Below are 20,234 nucleotides of genomic sequence, written 5' to 3' on the forward strand. Positions count from 1 at the left end.
CTTTTGCACAACTCACAGCTATGCAACTATAAAAGTTTATGTGACTGCAAAAAAATATAGTGGCTGATTAAACTAGACTTTACCCACTGTTGACAGTTTCAAATTACTCGTTTGGTTTTTGTAAAAGTGTGATCATAAGAGGTAACAGTTTCTAAAGTTAAAATCGACTGCTTGTCTGTCTGTATGACGCAGGTGCATACCAAGCCATTGCACACTAGGGGAACAAGACAAAAGAAACTGAAGCAAAGACATTTGAAAACATGTACTTTTTAATATTGTTCCCTTGGGGTGGGGTGGGAGGTGTCAGGTCTGACTGAGAGGAATGAAGGCAAAATATCACATCGATCCATAACACACAACTTTCCATCTTTTATCATCTTAAATACCATTATGTACACTCATTCATACTGTACAATACACCAGCTCAGCCTACAAAATATTGATTGTACACAAATAAAATCTCATTTTATAAATCTCGCGTCTGTCAGCAATAATTGAAAGACTGCAAGAGTGACATTAAATCTTTGCCACACTTTCTTCACTACGCTTATCATTTCGGTTCTCACAAACTACATAAATTATTCCTATTTGGAAGTCACTGGGGGTGTTCAGGTTGGGAGTTTAGAAGGCGCAGGTTTGGAAGAGCAGGGTCACATTTTCTTGTTGTACAAAGGTCAAACAGAGCTGGAGTTGGGCTTAGGAACTAAATTTTTGGCTTCTGGACCAGCCATGAGTGAAGCTAAGCATCCTCCCGAGTGACTTGGTTGGGGGAATTAACAGGTTAGGATTCAGAAGACTGCATACACAGGAAGCAGAACAGATCTTACTGTCTGTTTTTGACATTTTCTTTCCCTCAAAAAACAAAATCCACTTGAATAACTGTTCTTAAAGAGTGCAGTGTTGCAGCAAGTCCAGGTTATGCATTCTGCTCCACCCAGACTCAAGTTTAAATCAATAACTGAAAGCATGGCATTGTGCCAGTCCATGCGAGCTGGCAAAAACAGAGTGCCAAGAGTAGAGCCTCTCTGCGTTCACGTACACCGACACCCATACTTTGGAACACTGCCTGCCATGCAAATACACAGGAGACAAGCCGCTGAAGGACTGATGGAGATCTCATGGAGTTCTCCCTTCTGGTAGTGGAAGTTCTCATGAGTTTAATGCAGCATGGTTTAAAAAGACATTCTTTACACTGCATATCAGCATACCCTTAATTTGACTTCACAGAGCTTTAGGCAAAAAACAAAACCACTGTTCCTCAAGTGTAAAGAAAAAAAAAAACATTTAAGATTCTGCTATGAGTCAAAAGCAGGTATTTATTTCTATCCGTTTCTTTGTAAATGAAACCACCCACCAACCAAATATACTAACTATAGATTTGGATGACCCTAAGCATGTGATGTTTTTTATTTGATTTTTCCATGAAATCATTTCATGTCAAATGGCTTCATCAGTTTACCCATATTATTGTTATTATACCCATGGATTTTGTATTATTGCGAAAAACAGAATTTTAATTGTACTGCACAATGTTGATTCCAACAGATTAACATGTATGATAAACCTAATAAATATATAGTGATGTATTAAAAAAATACAACTTTACATACATTGTACCATGCTATTAACTTGTGGTAATACCTTATCTTCATTGTCAACCATAGATGATTGTGTACTGGTTACACTGGGACAATGTTTGTGTTAAAGTAGATAAGCAAATGATAAATTCCTAGTGTTATCCCAATTCCTAACTATTGAGTTACAAGTTTTAATGTTACAGTGGCATTAGTCATGTTATGTAATTAATCTTCAGTGTGAAGAAACGTAATCATAGATGTATATATTTTGCTTTGAAATTGACTAGAACGATAGGTCCAAGATGTAACCCAAAGGGACCTGGACCTGCAAACCTCAGGAGACACAAATGGATTGAAAACAAAGATATGTATCTCACTGCTGGAACGTGTCCTTCTGAAACAATACAGAAAAACAGCAAAACATATGTAATTCTCTCTAAATAGGTAGATAGTCCTTCAAACAATTAAATCATGTAGTGAATCCATTCAAGTTTGGTGGAGCAGGACTGACTGACTGACTCATTTATCTTTTGACTGGTTCTCCTTCAAAGCAGGGACAGGAAATCATGTCATGGAGTGCTGAGTATGCAGGGCCATTTTCAGAATGAGACAGTACTCTCACCATACACACTACAGTGTGTGTAACTCTATGCCATGTTTAGTATGGTCATATCCCATTACAAATGTAGTCCAGGTTTTATTCCAACCCAACCAAAGATCATTAAATTTCAAAGATTAGCACATCTTAAACCAGAGGCGGAACTAATTAGAGAAAATGGCATACTCTCAGCCATCCATGGGACAAACCTGCATCAAATCCTTCTCAACCATAGATGATACTTAGTCATTTTAAAAACAGGCCATGCAAGGGCCTTGATCAGTTTCATACATCTCTCTTCAGTCTCTTTGGGTGAACAAAACAAAAGACCAAAACCAGTCTGGCTTTGGGAAGCTGTGGCAGTGTTTTGTAAATGGTCATTGCATATACCATCTGAAGTCAAAGACTTACAAGTTTTCAGGTTACAATTTCAAATTTGTACACAACAGACTAAGTACAACAGTACTTGCATCCCAAAACACCAGCACACATTGCCCGTATATTGTCCTCTGCTCTGAAGCATAGGATACAGCTGACTAGAATTGATTTGATTAACTTACAGTAGCAAATATAAAGATGACATTCAAATTAAACAAAAACTAGGCTAAACACAACATTTTGTGTTCCAGACTACAAACAATCATATAATATTTTAAACAGTACTTAATTTGAAATGCACATTGATTTTAAATGTCTGGACATTCTGTTTACAGTGTACCGTACAGATCCTTCATTTCTAGAGTTGGAAACCATACTGTATTTTTATTCATACTAATCTTTCTTTCTCCAGGTCACATGTTCATTCGATATATCAGCACATATAAGGAGGCACACTAGGAGAATGATAAGGTCTGGAAGAGTGTTCGTTGGCTATGTTTGAGGGTCTCTTCTAATCCTAATGGTTTTACCATTTTGCCTGCTCTCATCTTTCTTGTTAAGATGCTGTGGTGTAGAAATTACCCTCAGAGCACTTGGGAGCACTTGAGGAGTACAGTAATGGCCATTAAAGTGACTATCACAAACTCACAGAGTAAAATAGTGTTGAGAAATAAAGGGAAAAAGTCAGACAGTTTAGTATGAGAGAGAGAAACAGTTACTTGAGGAACAAAGGACAAGAACAGAGTTAGAGTGAAAAAAGGGGCGCAGGAAGAGAGGCACTAAAAGCCCCCTGACTGTTCACAACACTGGCCACTTGGTTAGCCAATTCATCATATCCTAACACCCATCTGTCGCAATCATCCAGTCACATGTTCATCTTATATCTACAGCCACCCATGTAGCCATACACATCTGGCTCTGCAGTGGTCCTCTGTAAGGTGGGGGTTTTCAACAGGTAACAAGTGGAGGTGGTGGAGGAGGAGACTGGGGCCCAGCAGGCCCTTTCACTGCTCCTCTAACCAGGAAGGCTTGTCGGCCCCTGGAGGCCTCAGCTTTATGTTGAACTGCTTCAGCGTCTGCTCCAGCTGCTGCTGGTTGCCTGCGAAGTACGCTGAGATGGCATTATGGAAAAGCAGTAGCTGCTTATGCATCACTTTCACCTGCAGGAGAGAGATGGGGGAGCTTAGGATGACAGCACATGTGTATTGAAGACCACTGAAGAAAGCTAAAGTAAGACTTTTGGTTATTTAAGGGGACAATCATACCACTTCGAACTGTTTACTCATTTGAATGATGTCATTTGAACTTGTCTGTGTATCAAAAAACCCAAGACCTAACCACCTGAAATACAGGTCTCAGTCCTCTTCCAAGCTAAATGCAGTGCAGTTTGCTACATAAGTGTACCAAGTACAGGAAGTGATCCTGAAACACTGAACACTGAAACTCAAGCAGCTGACATCTGAACGCCAGTGGTTGCTCACTCATTTTACAGTTTAGCCAGACAAAATGAACCACGCATTAACTGCAGTCTGACTTATAATCACATTTATTTCTTCATGTGTTCTTACCTGGCATGAGACACTGCTTTCCATACCTCCATGTGACTTGTGTTAACAAGCCCTTACTAGTTTGTCAATAGCCATCTTTCCACTGTTGTACTACTGTGAGCTAGGGCTATCTTCGAGCCAGATTGTGTTAATGGCCCTCGGCCTCCAGCCACGAGAACTGCCAGTTGTTCTCCATTTTTCTTTTCTCCGTTATTTTTCTGCTGCGAAAGCAAGCTGCTGCGCTGACATCTGTACTCATCAGCTGTACCCGTCTCCTGATCCAAAGCCAGGTAAGCCCTGCCTATGACCCTTAACTCTGCCTCAGACCTTTGTTAGCCCTGGCTGGCCCATGTGTATTTAGTGGCCCATTAGTACCTAGAAACTGGCCCCAACATAGCCCCACCAAGGCACAATCAAAGACCGGAAGGGACAATGAAAATGCGACTGGCCTTGGCACACACTAACACACCTGTGTTTGGCGCAACAATGGAAAGCCGGTCACTGAGTAGCGAGAACCCACATGAACCAAAAATGCAACAAAGATAAATTTTAGCTATATTTTGAACCAAATAAATCAACTTGTAACAGTTTTCTTTTGATGTCAAGGGTGTGATCATACACATTCTCCTCTAACTAACCTTATTCTCCTCCAGGAATTTGAGTTTAATGGTGACGTCTGAGCGGAGGCGTTCGTACTTGTCCTTATGGACCTGATACTGTTGCTGTGCAGTGTCTATACGGGCCATGGCTACTGCGTCCCTCGGACCCATACTCAGCTCCTCCAGGTCTGACCGGTAGGCATCAAATTCCAGTCTGTTAAACACAGAGATTTGAAAAAGTGCCTGAGAAAAACAGTTATGCGATTATATAAGCACAGAAGCTTTCACTGTTCATGTCACAGACTATTTTAAAATGGCAGAGATGGATTTAAAAGGGTTGGCTTCATGGTAACGAATATAGCTGCTTTACCAGGTCAGTGTGCATTACGCCTACTTCACTCATCAGAGGCAGTGTAAAGCATGGCAGCCCAAAAATGCCTGAACTAGTGTATTACGCTGGATTTTTCCTTTAATCATGAAATTAATGACACAATAACTGCCATAATCATAAATGCTTAGCCTACAGCATTCTCCTGTTTGAGACATCATTAAAAATTGTCTTGAAACAAAATATTCTTTAACTACCCAAGAACAAGAAAAATAATGTGTTAGATGAAAAGAATTAGCAAAACATGTAGATACCTTGCGTTTTCATACATCTTGATGGTCATCAGAGTGTCCTCCATTGTCTTGTTGACCAGTGTGTTGATGCTGGACACAAAGAAGTTAATGGCACCGAGTAGAGTCTCCCCGTTCTTACACAGCAACTTCTGGGTCTCTGCGTTGTAGCCAAACTCGTCCTGTAAATGCAAGCAAAGCATTCAAGTAGACTGTGAGGAGGATTTTGGGTTGCAGTCAACGCAACAGAGCTGGTATTTCAAATTCTTATGGTGTGTCTTATGAACCTAATGTATTCTGGCATTTATTTAGCTGCCCATGACTGAATCCAACCTCATCATCCAACAATACTCTTGATTTTGGGCTGTAGATGGAGGATTAAAGGACAAGGCCAATCTAGTTTTGAGCTATAGCTTGTTAACTAGAGTCTGCAACTAGTTTGATTTACCTTTAATCAATTTTGTGTGTGAGTGATACCTCATTAGCTGTTTAACACTTCCTCAATTTTACACATTTTAAATTTACTAACATTTCAACACCAACCCTAGTCTGAATTTAGGTGCTGACCCAACAACTGTGTCATGAATGAAAGAAAGTACAAACCTGACTACAAGATTTGTGAGGCAATCAACAAGGAATTTATTTCTGGTGGACACTTTAATGTCCATCACACGCGAATAAAGTAACTTGATGATAGTTTCTGGCAAAATAAGTAAGTTAGGATGTTCACTGTGATACTTGGGCATTTGTCAAGTTTGTCAAAGATGTTTTGCAGACCAGAAGAAAATGAGTGGTAGTGAACAGCTTCCACAGAGGGTAGGAAAACTAAGTCTGAAGTCTTAAACCACAGGAGACTAGACTAAGAAAGAAATATGTAAATGACCTAAGGTAAAGAATCAGCACGAACTTAAAATAGCCGTGCACAGGCCTTTACAGGTTAAGACAATGGTAAAGCTAATTAGAAAACAAAAAAGATAACTGCTAATGACTGAATGAATGAATGAATTAATGATTACCCGTAGCTCTGGAGATTTCTGACTGAGGTCAGCAAAGGTGTCGCCCAGCGCGTGCTGCGTCTGCACCATGCTGTAGAAGTGGTTGGTCAGCGCTCTGGCCAATCGCAGCACATTCTCATATTTCCTCTTAGTGTCCCTCAGCACCTCAATCTGGGCCTCCAGCTCCAGGTCCACCGTTCGAGAGCCCCGACCAAAGCGCTCCGAGATCATCTGCTTTGTACACTGACAGCGAAAAAGGCAGGAGGTCGGAGGTCACAAAAGAACAATAGTGAAGGGCTCACCGAATTTTAGAAGCATTGAGGACAGAAGATGATTTTTTTTGTTGTTGTTGTTTTGTTTTCTCATGCTGAGACAGTAGTAGGCGGAGGGGGTGATACAGAAGGGAGGACACATTAATCACTGCAACATGTCTAGGTACTGGTGATGCACACTAAAACAGAATAGCCAAATATTAGACCCATCTGCAGCTTGGCAAAGACGCAGCACGCAGCCCCCAGATACCTTGTAGGTGTTGAGACCCCATTTCTTCATTAATTCCAGTTTTTCCACGGCCACACCTCGGGTTGCTTCCTCTGCTGTCATTGATGAGCTGCTGCTGCTGTGGTGCATGCCTGAACCTGAGAGAGAAGACAGGAACTTAATAACACATGAGTACAGCCACCAAGAAACACAAGACGAGGAAACAAACACTTTCACAGACATACAACAGCAGTTAGATCAGCAAAGAATGCACCAAACAGAAAAATTCACAACTAGAGCCTGACCAATACCGATATCAATATTTAGACGTTTAAAAAAAAAAACTAATCATATATTGGCCGATGATGATGATGGCCGATACATGTAAAATGATGTACTGGAAGTTTGATATTTTGCGGGTTGCATCACCATCTGCTCAGCTGTGATGCACCACTCAGCTTGTGCTGTCCACAGTACTATAAACAACGGAGTCTACCAAACAAACTTTTACATTTTTTTTTTTTACTGCAGTATATACACTGTTATTTTTTGCATATCGGCCAAAATATATGCTGAGACAAATACACTGGCCAGCCCATATACATTGGTCAGGCTCTATTCAAAACTATTTATAACGTACTAAATATGTGTTGTATTTTAGAAAGACAAAACTGACAATTGTTTTGCCCTTGCTTCTAATCTATCTCCATCACCAGCCCCCATGAAACCACTGTGACAACACGCAAAGGAGTGAGGGTGAGTTAATGAGTGACTCAGAGTTGGAAAAATGCAGACAATGAAACTACAAAAAAATATTGGAAGATCCAAGAAAAACATCCTTAATGTTACTGATAGAGGGGTGTCTTTATGGAGGGGTAATGATAATTAGTCCAAAGAGATGTTTAGGATCAGTTCTAAAATACTAGTCCTATGAATTTTAGACCAAACTCAAATCCACTGATCTGATTTTGGATCAGTGTTGAAGAGTTCAGCTACAGCCTCTCCCCCCAGTACCTTGGTAATGATGTGACTGGTTTGCTATGTGGCAGGTAGCAGAGCTGCTTGAGGGAATGCTACCTCGCCTGGCCTTCATACGCAGGTCTGTGGTGGTGGGTGGGTGGTCAGGGGCGAGGATGTGGGTCAGGGTAGGGTTAGAGCACGGGAGTGGCATTCACATTGGGGTTTGGTCAAATAGTGGCATGGATTTGTTAGGATCAGGATTTAAAATGTTGGTTGATTATTTTGGATTTAACCATAATGCAGCATATCAGTTGTTTTTGAGGAAAATGGCAAAACAGCCATTTACGAGGTACATTTGCCAACATGTGTGCCAAAAAACATAATGATAACGAAGGAGGGTGGAGTAGGAGGAGGATTTAGGAGGAGATAAAGGAAATGTAAGAAAGATGAAGAAGTAGGATGATAAAATGTAGTACACAAGGATGGGAGAGGAGACACAAAGGAAGCCTTCAAGAAAAGGTGGGAGGGAATGATGGAAAGGAGGCGGAGGACAAAGACAGACATGAAAAGATGTTTAGTGAATGACAATCAGTAAAAAAGGCAGACAAATGAGCACAGATGAACAGAAACACAGTTTGAATTGCTGTACTTCACACTAAATGGCAGGATTCTGAATAAAAGGCTCTCGGCTTTTTTTTGGTTAAAACAATAGACGAAATAAAAATGAAGAATGAAAATGTTTTAACAGCTGACAAATTAGTCCTCTGAAAACTCTGCTGAGATTCTATCAGTAAGCACTGCATTTAGTTGTTTCTCGATTCGACCGCACACATCATGACAAACACGAAGACAACATGTTATGTTTGCATCACAGAACAGTTCACAGATTGGTCTAGTCCAGTGAGTCATTCCATGGGAAAACAAGAAAAGTGAAGACAAATTGAACAAGCAGCTCAAAATCCCAAGAGAAACCAACCTGTGAGCAGAAGAATAATTTGGGAAACAAAGGCAAAGTTAGAGAAGAAACCCACAGTATGTCCAAGAAGAAGACCAAGCACGCAAAAATACATGAAACAGCCTTAAATCCCCTAAAGAAGAGAAAGTCTGATAAAGAAAATAGAGAGGCTGGCACCCAGTGATCAAAATCTCAGACAGACAGGAAAAAGAGGATAAACACTGAAAATATATGAAGTGTTCTTTCCAAAATGAGATATCCACTGCTTGAGTCACTTCTTTTTTTATTATTTTTTTAATAAGATTAGAAACCAAAAAAAAAAAATGAAGTAGTAATTGCTGGGAACAGAAAAAGACCCTTGGCTAATCATATGATAACAGTGTTTATATGCGCCACATTTTGGAAATGATTTCTCCATATTAAGCCATAATAGTCATGAGAGAAGCCACCTATTCCTGTAACAGGGATCCTTTTGTTAAACTCTGAGTTGTAGCACACAGCAGGGCCTGACAGAGAAAGAAAACAAGACGCAAAAAAATATGTTATCAAACATAAAGGTAAAAAGTTGGCTGCTGCTCTTTTGTTGCATGTCAACAAAAAGAGCAGTGGTTTTCATGTAAAAAAAAAAAAAACATGAACCTGGCTTTTACTTGTTTCAAAATATCATTAATTTCTTCTGAATGGTGAGAAACACCAGACACGGCTTACTGTTTCCTCCACCCCGCTTCCTCTCATATTATTGAACGCTTTCAAGAAAGGTGAACCTGTTGCACAGTCAAAGATTCACTGTTTTTCAAATGAACTAGACTTGAGTCCTCACTGGCTCTCTTCACATTGTTAAGTGACTTTTATTTACAACAACACTGTGCTGCCACAGCATTCACATGTTCACATAAAAGTCTATATAGCACACGCCGCCCCTCCACTCCAGCACCAAGAAAATGCTACTGCATTTGTTCATATCCTGAACCATGGTATATTTGAAAACAAAAAAAAAAATTTACATTTTCAGGTATTGTTGAGGCCAATGCATGTGGCACAAAATGACAAACAGCCACCTCAGATGGACTGACTGCAGGGTGAACTCATAAGATGAATGAAGCCCACCACTCAAAGAGCACTGTCCTCGAAATTAATCAATTAAGTAACCTCTAGGAAATGGCTGCATCAGAGTAAACAGAGAAAACTGGAAGAAGAGAGGGAAGACACTTCAAAAATGAGCGAGCAAGACAAAGAGTGACATGAGACTCCTACCTTTGATAGAGCTGGTAGGGATGATGCCCTCTGCTGTTCCGCCGTAACCCCCCGATACGATGTTGGTCTCATTGAGGTTGGGACCGGATACCATCACCTGCTGAAGATCCTGGAAAGTATAAATAAAGAAAAAAATGAAAGAAAGGGGAATAAAACAGAACAACAGAGGGATGGAGGAAGGGGAAACATGTAGACCGAAGATTATAAGAGGTTAAGTGAAGAATGATACTGAACAGCTCCTTGCTGGTTTTCCCAAACAGACACAGATAATGTAGGGTAAAGGTGTATGCACTAGAGGGGGACAAACACTACTAAGTTAGGAAGGTTAGTTGCAACACACATTTCCAGCCTGCTTCTAATTTCAACCCCTTATCTGGAGCTCATTTGGTGAACACAGAAAACTATTAAATGTGTTAAAAGATGGAAAACCCATGTCTAACCTGACCACTCAATGATTAACCTAACTAACGACTTAAGCTGAGTCTGTTGCGATGCTGTGGCTTGGAGCAAGCAGGCAGATGAAAGTACTGTAGCCCCGCTCTGACAGACCTGGTGTCTAATTAAAAAGTACCCAAGCAAGGATTTCAATGATCTACACAGCAGGAAATACACAAGCAAACTATTTTCTCCCTCCAATGCAATTTTCCTCACAAGCTTTAGTCTAGATACAGATCATCTCTGGGACACCTCATTATGAAGCTCAAGATCTATCTTGTTTTTAATTTGAATTGCATAAAAATGTGTACTGCAGTAAAATGAACCCTTTCCCTGTGTTTCACTTTCAATCTGCTGGTTATGAAAAAGCATCTGTACTGATGGAACTGATGGGGAAAAAAAAACAAAAAAAAAAAAACATCTGGCCTGAACAGACTTCTTTCTTGGCCATTAATGTGTATGAGCACTTGTTCCTAAACTACGCACTTAATCTAACACATAATTCAATTACACTGCCATAGGGAACATATCATTTCATTTAATGGTAACATTATGAGGAGATTTAACTATGGTTAAATAGCCATAGTGCCAATAGTAAAATATAAAAGAGTGTATTAAAGACAGGTCCTGAGGTGAAACCTGTTGAGGTTAACTACACAAGTATGCACCAAGAGGGAGGTCCATTTCCTCTTTATATACAAATACAAGCAGAATATCTGATACCACCTTCCCACCATAGGGAAAAAAAGCTTTGTGCTGTTGCCAGTCAAACAGCAGTCACTGGGGGAGAAGAGCATTTTTTGTTTGTTTGTTTTGCAACTGAATCTAGAAAACATGCAGTGCCTTAACAAGGGCTCAACTATGAAATGACACTGCAGGTCAAGACATGGTCAGACTTCTCCAGGCTACTTTCGCCACAGAATACAAATACACTGCTTGCTATCTGGTTCAGACATCAACTGGGTTAGACACAATGAGTGCAAGACAATTCATATTGACATTACAGCATTCGTTATTAGTATGATGCCATGATTTTGAACCCAACACCAACTAAAATTAAGGAGTGGTTCATGTTACCACCCAGGTGCTCTCTCTCTCTCTCTCTCTCACACACACACACACACACGCTAAAAATCTAGGCTACATTAGCTCGATCAACTGAGACACAATACAAATACTAGACACTTTTGGATCAAGCTATCCAACAAAAATAGATTTTGATGTTCAGAACAAAGTGTTAGCCTAAAGCTAGAGTTAGTAGGGGCCAAGTTAATAGGGAAGACAGCTCAGCCTGCACAGTGGTTTGCCATAAAAAAATAGATTTTGTGTGTACAGATTCAAGACAATTTATTGTGTTAACAGTTCAAACCACTGAGCATTGCTGCACACCAACATAAACACACAGACGCAAACGCACACATGGCCTGCTCACCCTGGTGCCTCTGGAGCTCCCTACCTTCTCATTTAAGCTCCACTGAAGCTTTGCAGCCTGCACAGAGATGGAGGAGGGATGACAAACAAAACAAAAAAACATACAGGAAAAGAAAGAAAAAAAGAAAAAATCCATAACTAAAAATCGCCAAATGAGACAGGAGGATGTAAAAACGAAATCAAAGAGAATCAGCCTTCATGTCAACGGAGAGCAGTGATGTGGGGTGAAGAGCAGCGATGCTGGATATCATAACAATGACTATCGTCCTTGGTCAAGGTTTAATTTCACTTTGCTCATTCAGCCCAGTGTTTGACCAAAGTTTTGCTTGGTATGCTGTAGCAGCTCAGTATTTTCCATTATAATGTGCCACCACAACATTGTTATGATATCGTTCCATCACTGTCCAGACAAACATAATACAAAATACTGATTGTAACACAGTACTGCAATAAAATGTTGACATTTCACAAGACATTTACAGACATTAAAAATGACCTTAAGATTTAGATCAATTCAAGAGAAATGAACCGTATCATTTACACACAGTCCCGCATACACACACACACACACACACACACATACACATTCATGATGTTCATGTCTTTCTTGCACCAACTATTTTTTTTTTATTTTTTTGACTGAGCCTGAACAACAGGAAAACTCATTAGCTACAAGAATAAGGCCTATAAGTACATTTAGTCATTAATTCAGTGCTTAAGATTTGCCTCATACTGTGGCATCTGTTTGATGTGGGAGAGAGCTGGCAGATGCTGATCCCACCATGGACACTGAATGGAAGAATCATTTGTTCCCTTCGATGATGGAAACCACCAGGGTCTACGACAGTTTCATGCAGCCATGAAATAATGTGGTTCCCATGTCCTAGTAGTACGGTTTAGTAGACTGAGGTAAATATCCTCTTTTGCCCTTTTTCCATCAATTTGCATCGTCCCACACAGCATTTGTCCCAGGGCTTGGGTTAAGGGACGACCTTTAAATAATCTGCTGGGGGGCTTTTGAAGATTGTCTTGCGCTGGGCATGAGCAACACACATGGCATCCCTGCAATGATTATGTGTGTTGTTGTGATGCTGTGGTGTACAGATTGAAAATGAAAATGAGATTGAGGATGCTAGAAAAGCAAGAGCTGAAAAGAGGCTTTTATGTAGAGTAATGTAGCTGCAAACAGATGAACAATATGTTTTTTTTTGTCATTTACTATCAAAACAATCTCTTGATTGAAGAATATTTTAATAACGTATCCCTGCAGATGCTTGCTGTTTAAAAAAAAAAAAAACTACTTGCAAGAATAAGCATCTCAAACAGTTTAACCAATCAGGGATGTTAGGCTAAATGTCAGAGAGTACCACTTGAGTTGAGGGTCCAGGAACTCCCCATCTGAGGAAAAAATGGGGATTAGTTTGGAAACAGTTCCTGTGTTCCAGGGACAGTCTAGTGGAAAAGGGGTATTTGTTTATACACCAAAACAGAATGCTAAGGTATGATATTTCTGGTCTAAATAGCCATATGTCAATATTTCCCAAAATAACTGAAGAGTTGTGCAATCACAGCAGCAACCCCGCCAGAATATTCTCAAATTGACAGCCTAAATAATCCCATGATAAATTGTGCAGTACAGCAGTGCGAGCATCTCATAGTGCTGATGATTCTGTATTTAGATGCCAGCGACCTGCACTGATGCATTTGATGCCTGCCAGACTTTTGTTTGCAGTCTCCTTTATTTGTGTCACTGTCAGGACAGCTGCTGTCACCAACGTTGCTCTGACATAAGCACAATGTCGGGTGATCTACGCACAATTTCTGAATCTATTCTGCAGATTGTTTTGTGCCTGTCAATCTTCCCTTCCCTCCATGTATGAGCAATACAGACACGTTAGCGCACAAGAGAAAAAAGGGGGGTTTAGCAGCGCTGCGTGGGTCCTCAATCAGGAAAGCACGAATCAGTTGCTCTTTGGAGAGGGTTGGATCAGTGGAAAATATATTTTTAAGTTTTTCTCCTTAAAAAAAAAACATCATGTGCATAATATGACCGATAAAGTTAAAAAACATCCAAGGCAGACTGTTCTGTTTTTTGTTCTGTTAAAGGCCTTTATTATTAATATGTACGCTATGATTTAAAAACCTGGCTTTTGAGGTAAATGGCAAAACAGCCATTTATGAGGTGCTTTCACCAACATGTGTGCCAAAAAACACATAATGATAACAAAAGAGGGAGGAGTTGGAGGAAAATTTGATAACTTGTTTTGTGCTGTGTGCTCTTTGATACAGCAGTCTTTTCTGAGGGACACTGATTTGTGTCGCTGTATAATGACGCGTACTTGCTGTCATTCCCTCTGCACCCTGATGGGGGCTTGTGTAGCTGAAACACATTGGTCAGCAGCCAGGACTTTAAATCATACATGTAATACTAAAGGCCTTTTAACATTTTTTCAGTGCAACGGTGTGGACTGGATGTTTTTTAAGTTTGCCGGTCGTATTCTAGACAGGATGTTTATTTAAGAAGGAGATGAACTTAAGAAAATATTTCCCTCAGACAGTTGTAGTTTTAAATCGAGCTTTGCTTCACACTACCACAGCAAAGCCCTATGAAAATGATTGCAACGAAGGAAAAAGCTATACCAAGACTTTATTAGGAGGCTCTGTGAGAAATCACGCTGAATGGTTTGCTCAGCCAAGCTGCTCCATAATCTCATGTATGAATAGGCAGTGGACATCAGATTGATTCAAGAGGGCTTTCACCCAAGGACGAAGCGCAGCCAGTTTCAGATTAATTTCAGAGTTGCTATGACAACTGGTCAATATCAGGCACTAAACTGTGCAGCTAAACATTTCGCATCCACCATGATGAATACACTGAAACTGAGGTAACTGCATCAAACAACTGAGAAATGGTTGAACACTTGCTTTACTATGCCACTCGGTGATAGGATAAGATTTTCTTACTACTTGAGCGTAGCACAAGGTTTGGAGGGCAAATAAACCGATTTAACTGCCAATGCCTCTTCCAGGATCTGAAGTCATTAACTTGTTTGTCCAACAAGGCGTGCCCTGAGGCATGGGAAAACACACAACCTGTTCCCAACTTACTTTACCAGCTACCAGCCACCAACTACCTCTGTGCTGTTTGTTCAATTCCAATAAACTGCAATCAAGTCACTCCAGAAAATCCTAAAGACACAACTTTCCTCAACCCCAGCACTGAAGCACATTATCTTACCAACAACTCTGATCCAGGCATTCTTTAAATGAACAATCCCCACCAAGAGCAACCACACCATTTGCTCTAAACACCTACTAGTGTTAACAAAATACACAAATTGTGTCTCTAACCCCACCCTCAAGGCCACAGCAGGTGTTCATGGTCCCAGCAGTTTCCTGGGTGACAGTGGGACAGCTGATGTCCCAGTGGGCCATCTTCTCTCACACATAGCTAGGCAAGCTAGGCCTCACAACAAGGACTTCTACTGATGTTTGAGAAGCCATTAACCCCTGACCACCCAAGACTGTTGTTTTTGTTTGTTCTCCCCATAAGAGTAGCCTACTTTGTACAACAACTGACCACACAGTAACATCTCAAACAACAGCTTTGTGGATTTTGAAATATACTGTAATTCAGACAAACAGAACATAACAGAAATAAACACTGGGTTAAACTGACTGAATGTGAGAAATCGGTAAAATAAATAAATAAACACAAATCCTGCTACAAGTGTATAATCTGCAAGCCTACGCAGGGCAGGACTCTATGTGAGAGGTTTCTTTGTGGAGCGTATACTTGTAAATGTGTGTGTGAATGTATAAACCTAGAAGTTATTGTTAGACGTTTGCCTTTTAAATGTTTTTAATCTTTAAATTTTGCTGCTTTTTTATAGTGAGTTAAAAATTTTGGCCGCTTAAACCCAGCTGGAGAACATTCCAGCTTTCTACATGCATCTGAAATTCACTCTTACTCCAGTGGGATTTAAATATTCACCACCTTTTTAGGATTTAGTTGCTGAGATAATTAGATAATTGGTCACCATAACAAATAACTAGATTACAGCTCAGATCAGTAATGCTGTGTTGTGCCTAATGTAAGAACACATATACTGATTGCAAAACGTGATTACAGACCTATTTCAGGAATAATTGCATAACTAAAGTTGAAAAAGTAAATGTTAAGGAGAACATTAAGTATAACTGCAACTTATAGGCCAACTGGGAATCAAAGCTTTGCTCGCATTGAATCCCAAGTGTGCAAATACAGAGTGTGCACATTTCTTTCCATGTGTAATGTTGTATTACTGGGTGGTCACCCATCTATTGGCTGTGACTCACCTGCTCCAGGCTGTCGTCCTCTGGTAGAGTCCCAGTGTCTCCATTACTGTTGATTGGAATCTCCATGGTGGCAGCTTTACTCATGATGCTGTCTGTCATAATGCACTACGTCTGAGAGATAAACAAAGACAGAAAGAGAAACAGAGAGAGAGAGAGAGAGAGGGGAGAGAGAGAGAGAGGAGAGAGAGAGAGAGAGAGAGAGAGAGAGAGAGAGAGAGAGAGAGAGAGAAATGGAAAAGGTGGATGAAAAAGTTAGTATCACAGATGCATGCAGGGAGGGAAAAACACTGAGGCATAAATGCAGCTATGATGACGAGGGGAGACCAAAGAGCATGGTCAAAACAGACATATCATTAGGCAGATGAGTTTATAATTGCCAAAACAAGACAAGAGGTGGGTTTTCAAAGAGCAAGGCTAGCACTCGGCATATGAACACCACCTATGAGAGCATCACATGCGAGAGCCGCCACTACAATGGGCTGTCTTGTTCAAGAGGCCACTCCATTTTACAGCTCAATTACGGTACACCAGGTTAGCAGGGCCCACTCCCTGAATAGAGAAGTGTCGGCAAAACGCTGCTGCTATAACAACACTGTCTAGTCATTCTACTCACTCACACAGATTTTGCCTACTATACACATTAAAAACGCACACTGTTATACAAGTACAGATGCATAATCACATTTGCAAAATTGCTGTGGCTATATAGCTCCTATTTTTGGCTCCTACAGAGCACTTAAGAGAAGTCTGTATATCTGGGTGTGTGACAGAACCACAAAACAGCTAATTTGAGGGCCACCGGATGACAGAGAGAGGCTTATCAGGATTTTCACATTGTGAAGATGGGTGTGGGTTTTATAGGTAAATGGTAGATAAACCTCAGCATGTAGGCTTTTAAGAGACAAAACCACATATAGACACTTTATTATATAAACTCTTTGGTGCATTATGTGACTTTGTATTCCTTCTTACAGCTCAAACAGTTCACAGTTAATAGATCTCAGGGAAATTCAACACCAGCCACCACCGTTGGCAAATTTTGGTTGTGGCTTTAAATTAGTCAGTATTAATTTATTACAAAAAAGAAAAAAAAAAAAAAAAAAAAAAGGATGGTTGGGCTCACAATGACAAGTAGTATGGGAGCCTGTTTTCTCTGCTGCAGGGTAATTCTTCCCTAAGGCAAAAGCAAACTCTTGGCTTTGTATAACCTGTTAAGTTATAAGTCAATTTATAGCTTAGGAGGACCCTGGCAAGAGAAGAAAAATCCTCCCTTCACTGACTGGGATCAGTGAAGCTTCACAGTTGTAGGGCAGCTCAAAGCATGCCTTACATCATCTTGAAAAAGGAAAAAAAAAAACAGAATTGGGCTACTGCAAATTAATCAAGTGGACATTTCTGTGTACTAAATAAGACCGAAGCACAGACAAATGTATGAACATGATTGAAGAGCAAAGTGGTTTGCCAGTTTGCACTGATGGGCTGTGGCTACACACATTTAAATCAGTCAACTCCGACCACAGCATTACTCCTACAGTCCTTAAAGTGCAGGCACTGTAGTTACAGTGTAACAAGACCTCTGTGATGCTTATCAACAAAATAGACTGGTGAGGACTGAGACAGTGCTTTTCAAACAGGCACATCAAACAAGATGTCAAGATGAAGCACATTCCTCATCTGCCGCCTTGAATTAATGAATTCTTGCAAGTTAGGCGAACACTTTGTGGAGCTTTCATTGTGAAACATTATTACAGTAACCTGGCTCACTGAGGAATTTTGTTGATGATTGATATTTGTCAAAAAATTTCATGCCACAAACTTTCATTACTGTTTTGTGTTTAAATGAAAGACAAAATACTGAGCACAGATCATCATTAAGAATTTCGCGAAACCTATATGGTATGCTATTTTATAATACTGCATCTGGTTTTGAATTATTTTGTACTTAATTTATATTATGTTAGTTATACATGAAGCCAGAAATTCCAGTATCCAACAAAAATATCTCAAAGTTGCTTCTTGAACGGCAAGCTTACAGTTTCATTTGTTTTTTTTAAATGGTTAGGCTAGATCACTTAAAGGCACCAATCTTCTGGCTCATGTTTGAAGATAGGCTCGTGTATTGCATAGGTATAGCATTCTGTGTACACTAGCTCTGGCATAGCCCACAAATGGTTTTTTTTCTACTGTAAATGTACACTGGACCAAGCCCAAGTCCATTTCCTCAAGACTGACTTGTCTCCAGTGACTCCAGACATTGTGCCTCTCTTCCTCAACAACATTTAACCCTTGAAATACTTCTCCACAACAACTTGCCAGGCCTATTTGTGACCTTTCTGGGACTGAAAACCCTTTAAAGTCAGCGTGAAGAGTATTAGCTCATTAATGCATGTCTCCATATCAATGGATTATGTATACCCAAGGTGACTTAACCCTCAAAGCTCTGCCATATACACTGCTTTGCATAATGATGTAATACAATACGGTTACAGCACAGACTAGACTCAAAGAATCTGTGTTTTGTTTGACCAAAAGACATTAAACCCTTTAAAATCTACTTTGAATAAACTCGCAAGGCAATGTTGGCATTGTGACATAAGTGGTGCCTTAACCTGGTTTAAAAGGCTGCATCACAGTAAAGAGATGCAATTTTCTTAAGACACTCCTCTAGCTCCTTTATTACTAGCCTCCACCTGCCTCGTCATCACATCCACATCACCAACACTCATCTCTACGATATCGCCAAAATATCGACATTGAGATAATCTTTAAAAAAAATAATAATAATAAAAAAATAAAAAAATAAAAATAAAATCATGATGTTTGATTTTGTACACATCATCCAGCCCTGAGACTCACCATCCTGACCTCACAGGGTGAACTTACATACTGGCTGTTTGGAGTGGTTTATTTTTCACTACATTAAAGGCAGCATTCACTCAGACTGGAGTGTGTACCATGTAAATTCAACCACTTTGCTAGTAATTTCCAGGCACAGCTGTGTGTTTCTCATTTCGGTGAGTGCTCAGATTAACTCTTGGTGTACATTTTTAATAATAAACTAATGTCAGGTATTTGCTCGCCATAACCTGCCACGCTGTGCAGGTGCAGCGGGACACAGGTGTACTATCTGTCCAGCTGTTACCGTATCGTAAACGAGCGGGCCTCCCGTGAGCACAGTGGGCTTTTCTGTCTGTTTCCCACACTTAACACCTCCCTATCATTATTTAATGGACATGTCCAATTGTCTTGAGTCGTTTTCTGTGATGAAGAAGAATGTGGGTTATCGCCAGCCAGCGCGAAAAAAGGCCTGACTCTCACATGCAACTGAAGCCACTTGCCTGGTTAAAAATTGGTAAACAATCAGCGTTTAACCAAGGTAAAGCTGGATAAACACTGTGGGAATCGACGGTAAAGGCTCTACCGTGAGTAGAAAACATTCCTGTGGTGTTAAGAAATGATATCTCTTACCGGTGTGCTTGGTCCCGTCGTAAAAACAGAGCTATTCAGCAAGCTAGCAAGTAAGCAAGCTAATAACAGGCTAACGTCAGTGCATCCCAGTTCATGCGCCGCTTGCAGGGGACTGGTGTGTGTTTCTGTCAGTCCAACACGAAAAAACAACAACCGGGAATAAAAATGTAATACTCGTGTTCAAAAATATTTTAATGGCATAACCGGGTAAAGTCTGCTTCCAGCTATGTTTATTTTCGGTCCCTTCATAAATAGTCCTCTGTCTTCTTCTCTAGGCGAGAAACGCTTTACGGAACTGACGACACCGTGGCGTTTTGCAGCCGCTGCAAGACGCGCTGCATCCAAAGATCGTCTATGCGTAAGAGGAATGACTCTCTACGGAAGACAGTCGGCCTCTCCGCTCAGTCTGCACAAGTGTGGCTCCCAAACTGAGATCTGGAAACCACAAGGGGTCCTTGAGAGGAGAGATACGGACAGAATAACTCCATAACACTCTATAACACTCCCTGGAAGTTAGAGCAATATGGGATTGAGGGTAAATGTTTCTATCACAAGTTGGAGTGACACTAATTTTCTGGTCATATAGATATGGATTAATTTT

General features: G+C 40.4%; 1 protein-coding gene across 7 annotated transcripts; it reads right to left on the reverse strand.

Moving 5' to 3' along the window:
- Nucleotides 1-249: 249 nt before the first annotated feature.
- arfip2b (ADP-ribosylation factor interacting protein 2b) lies at nucleotides 250-19,943 on the reverse strand. Of its 7 annotated transcripts, none has more exons than XM_030068658.1 (10): nucleotides 19,634-19,942; nucleotides 16,166-16,276; nucleotides 11,853-11,885; nucleotides 9,962-10,070; nucleotides 9,157-9,213; nucleotides 6,835-6,950; nucleotides 6,334-6,555; nucleotides 5,342-5,499; nucleotides 4,739-4,913; nucleotides 250-3,713 (listed from the first exon to the last, which is right to left on the reverse strand). In XM_030068658.1, the coding sequence occupies exons 2-10, from the start codon at nucleotides 16,262-16,264 to the stop codon at nucleotides 3,558-3,560; spliced, it is 1,125 nt and encodes a 374-aa protein (XP_029924518.1). In that variant the 5' UTR covers nucleotides 16,265-16,276; nucleotides 19,634-19,942; the 3' UTR covers nucleotides 250-3,557. The 7 variants fall into 7 exon arrangements, with proteins under 7 accessions (XP_029924518.1, XP_029924515.1, XP_029924516.1 ...); XM_030068655.1 differs by lacking the exon at nucleotides 9,157-9,213 and adding an exon at nucleotides 7,807-7,893 and having other exon boundaries at nucleotides 11,829-11,885; XM_030068656.1 differs by having other exon boundaries at nucleotides 11,829-11,885.
- Between the last annotated feature and the right edge of the window lie 291 nt (nucleotides 19,944-20,234).

This window comes from Myripristis murdjan, chromosome 14 (genome assembly GCF_902150065.1).
Source record: "Myripristis murdjan chromosome 14, fMyrMur1.1, whole genome shotgun sequence".
NCBI lineage: Eukaryota > Metazoa > Chordata > Actinopteri > Holocentriformes > Holocentridae > Myripristis > Myripristis murdjan.